We start from the raw sequence: 3725 nt of genomic DNA on the forward strand, positions 1-3725 counted from the left end.
ATGAGAAAAATGCTCGGATAGTCCCTGTGTTTTGTTTATTTTTTACCTTTAGTCCTAACTTTCTAAAATTACAGTTATAGTCCTCAACTTTTACAATTTCATTCTCGGATAGTCCCTGAAACGAATGAAAGTTAATTTTCTTAGTTAAGTGGGTGTAAAATGACCTACATACCCTTTATTTTAATAAACAAATAAAACTCAAAGAAATTAAAAAAAACCATGTGGGACCTTTCTTCTTTCGTGTTCCCAGATCATCATCTTCATCCCTATAACAACCATCTGCAACTCCAACTCCGGCTACCGATCATCGGACATCATATTCATCAGTAATGACCTCCGTCAATCATCATCTCCATACCATTACTTCCGGCGACCGCCTTCTACACCGACAATCATCACAACCTTAAATATCTGTTCAATATCTGTTTTGATAATCATCACCGCCACAACCAACTTCAACAAAAACCTAACTAAAACAAATCTCAACAACAACTTCAATACATCACACTGTCATTCGAGATCAGCATTCAACATTCACATTCGAGATCCGCATTTACAAACCCGACACCTAAATCTAAACATAACATACGGCACACAGTATCTTAATACAGCTTAATAGAACTTAAGAGAGCTCAAAACTCACCGGAATAATCAGAATCTCTAACTCCGACAGCAGAGCCACTACGGCGAACATTAGAACTCTTTGATTTAAACGAAGAAGACGCTCTGAGATTCGCAGAAGAAGTCGGTTGAACTCGATCTACTTTCGCCGGACCTCTGCCGTTGCGATACGACGCCATCAGTACAACTTGAAACTGAACACTGCCCTACACCGCTGCTACGCTGCCGTTACCGGAGAGAAATTCATGGAAATTGAAAACGGTAATGTGAAAAATTTGAAGTGTTGTTAACTGTGTGTGGTGTTGCTTTTGAGTTCAAACAACAGGTGTAGAGTTGGGGCCCGAATGTGAGGTGGGAGAAAGGAAGAAATGAAGAATGAAGAGATAATCAATGTACACAGTGATGAGAGATAGAGAGAGGTTAAAGTTGTTGCGGAGGGTGGTTGTGGCAGTGGGAAAGATGAAGTGGGTGCGGCAGTAGTGGTTGTGGCGAAGGGTGGTTGTGGCAGTGGTGATGAAGGTGGTGGTGGTTTAGAGAGAGATGAGGGTTCTAAAGGTGATGATGTGGGGATTGGGAAAGTTTGGTTTTTATATTTTAAGAAAAAAATACTTAATTAATTCATTTTGTTTTATTTAAGGGCATTATAGTCATTTTACACCAACTTAACTGAAAAAATAAACCCCCATCTACGCCAGGGATTATCCGGGAACGGAAATTGAAAAGTTGGGGACTATAAAGGTAATCTTAGAAAGTTATGGACTAAAGGTGAAAAATAAGCAAGTCACATGGACAATCCGAGCGTTTAACTCTAAAAATATTGGTAACTTCTTACTTTAGGAATCCAAACATCAAAAAGTAAACCCCAATCATATGAATGAGTAGTATAGTGAGATACAAAATTAATTGATTAAGCAATTTGAAACATAAGAGACGATCTTAATAAACGAAACAATTCAACACCATATTAAACTGCAAAACATCTTATTTGAACCCAATACTCATGAAATAAATAATAGAACAATGGTGTATGGACGTAGACGGACAACAAGCTGCGTCGCTACCCCTTTCTGAATAACTTTTTTTTTTGTTATTGTTTTATAATCATTATGTGTGCCTCAAACATACTTTTGATTCATAACTACTTCATGTATCCATTCAAATAAAGCATATCAACACACATTAGTCTGTGGATTAGAAAATTTATAATGCATACTTATTATATTTTTTCGTTTATTATTACATCAAACAAAAGAAAGGGTACAATGATCACACAGTCGAACACATCACCATTATTTAGATGAAAGCATTAGTAAACTTGAAAGTGAAATCATTAGTAAACTTCGGGATGGGCAATAGCATAAGACTCCATCTTCTTGAAAGTATTCGTGATTGATTCTTTGATAATTTTAATAACATCATCCATTTGCTTAGCATCACCTTTATACCTAATTAGAAATGTTTGTTTGAATACAGATCCTCCATTAGGTGAAGGTATGAACTTCATATGATAAGTGGTTGTGTTTATTATACCCATCAAGGCGTCACCTTCAAAGAACGTCCAACTAAGTATAAAGTTGCTTGTGTCAATGTCGTCGACTGTGTGCTTTGAACTTGTTCCTGTAACAATCGTTAGTAAAAAAACTATTATGCGAAGACATGAAAGTGCTCTATTCGAGTTCAAAATTAAAAACTAAATAATTATATACGTATATCATGGTGTGGTCTCTTACCATCATTATATGTCATGCTCTTGATGCTTCCAACTCCACCATCACCTTTGATAACGTTGATGGTTTTGTAAGATTCGGGATTAATCTTAGGGGCAATGATGTCAAAGTCAGTGTAGACTTTGAAAAGTTTAGGAGCTGAAAGTGAAGATGTGATCTCTACCTCCGCATAAACCGCGTCCATTATGTATGTGTAATTTTATGAATGAAAATACGTTAGACGAATGATTGTGTTATCCTGAAATAGATGCGCACATAATGGTATTTATAAGGGGTCTACAATACACTTCCATTGCTGACATGCTACACTACATTCCATTTTTGACACGCTACATGTTAGGTATTAGTTTTCTAGCCCTCCAATCCTATATAATAATTATAATAATAATAATAATAATAATAATAATAATAATAATAAATAATAATAATAATAATGTAATTTTAAAAGTTAAAGTAATTACATTTTTAAAGGTATACATCTTTTATAGCATGTGATTGAGAAACCAACTTCCTCGTGATTTTTTAAACGTCCATAACATTTTCAGACTTTCATTTTTTTTTTAAAGCTTGGGATTTACATGTTATCAAAATTCCAAATTTCCACAATTTTCTAGTTGATTATTCTTAGTTTATTTGGTATTGTAACTTTTTTTCTTGGGCTAAATAACCTAAAAAGCTGATGAAAGTAATGAGTCTGAGATATGAAACTAACGAGCCTAGGAGCGAGATTAGGAGATCCATTTTCCAATTGACCTCGTCAGAAACCTACGAAGGATGACTGATAGTGGAAAAAAACACATTTAATTTACATTGGTGTATTCATTATCACAGATGGCTCTCTTTTTATCCGTTGCAACAATTGTTGAGAGATGGTTTTTATACAATGAAGTGCGTGAAGTCTTATTTGCTTAATCAGATGGTGAGAGAATTTGAACGATAATTGTATTTATTATATAGAAAACCAGTTGCTTAACAATGTTTATATATTTATTCATATTATTATTTATGGTTGACGTACTTTTGTTGTGAATTTGAAATTTGATTTGATTTTATCTTTTTATCATGTGATCAGACTTGACCCGAACTGTAATGAAAAAAATAATATACAACAATAAACAATCAACCCGCAAAATTTTTGACCCCCTAAAAAAGTTCATGGGTCTACATTGCATATTAGGGGTGATCAATAGGAGGTAGGAGGGTTCCTCACGATCTAACTATGTTTAAATTCATTTGGAGAGGGTTCTTACACTTCCTTAATATGTTAATACTTGTACGGGTATTTCTTGTACAATTGGCCATTGGGAAACCTAGAACTACAAAACTATTTGGTATGAACATAAGATATTCTTTACTTGGTTTTATGCGCATTGTATA

General features: G+C 34.4%; 1 protein-coding gene across 1 annotated transcript; it reads right to left on the reverse strand.

The window, feature by feature from the left end:
* Positions 1-1812: 1812 nt before the first annotated feature.
* LOC110943756 (root allergen protein) lies at positions 1813-2566 on the reverse strand. Its single transcript, XM_022185493.2, has 2 exons — positions 2352-2566; positions 1813-2238 (listed from the first exon to the last, which is right to left on the reverse strand). Exons 1-2 carry the CDS (start codon positions 2530-2532, stop codon positions 1952-1954), a joined length of 468 nt encoding a protein of 155 aa, XP_022041185.1. The 5' UTR covers positions 2533-2566; the 3' UTR covers positions 1813-1951.
* Positions 2567-3725: the final 1159 nt, after the last annotated feature.

Source organism: Helianthus annuus, chromosome 1 (assembly GCF_002127325.2).
Source record: "Helianthus annuus cultivar XRQ/B chromosome 1, HanXRQr2.0-SUNRISE, whole genome shotgun sequence".
Taxonomy (NCBI): domain Eukaryota; kingdom Viridiplantae; phylum Streptophyta; class Magnoliopsida; order Asterales; family Asteraceae; genus Helianthus; species Helianthus annuus.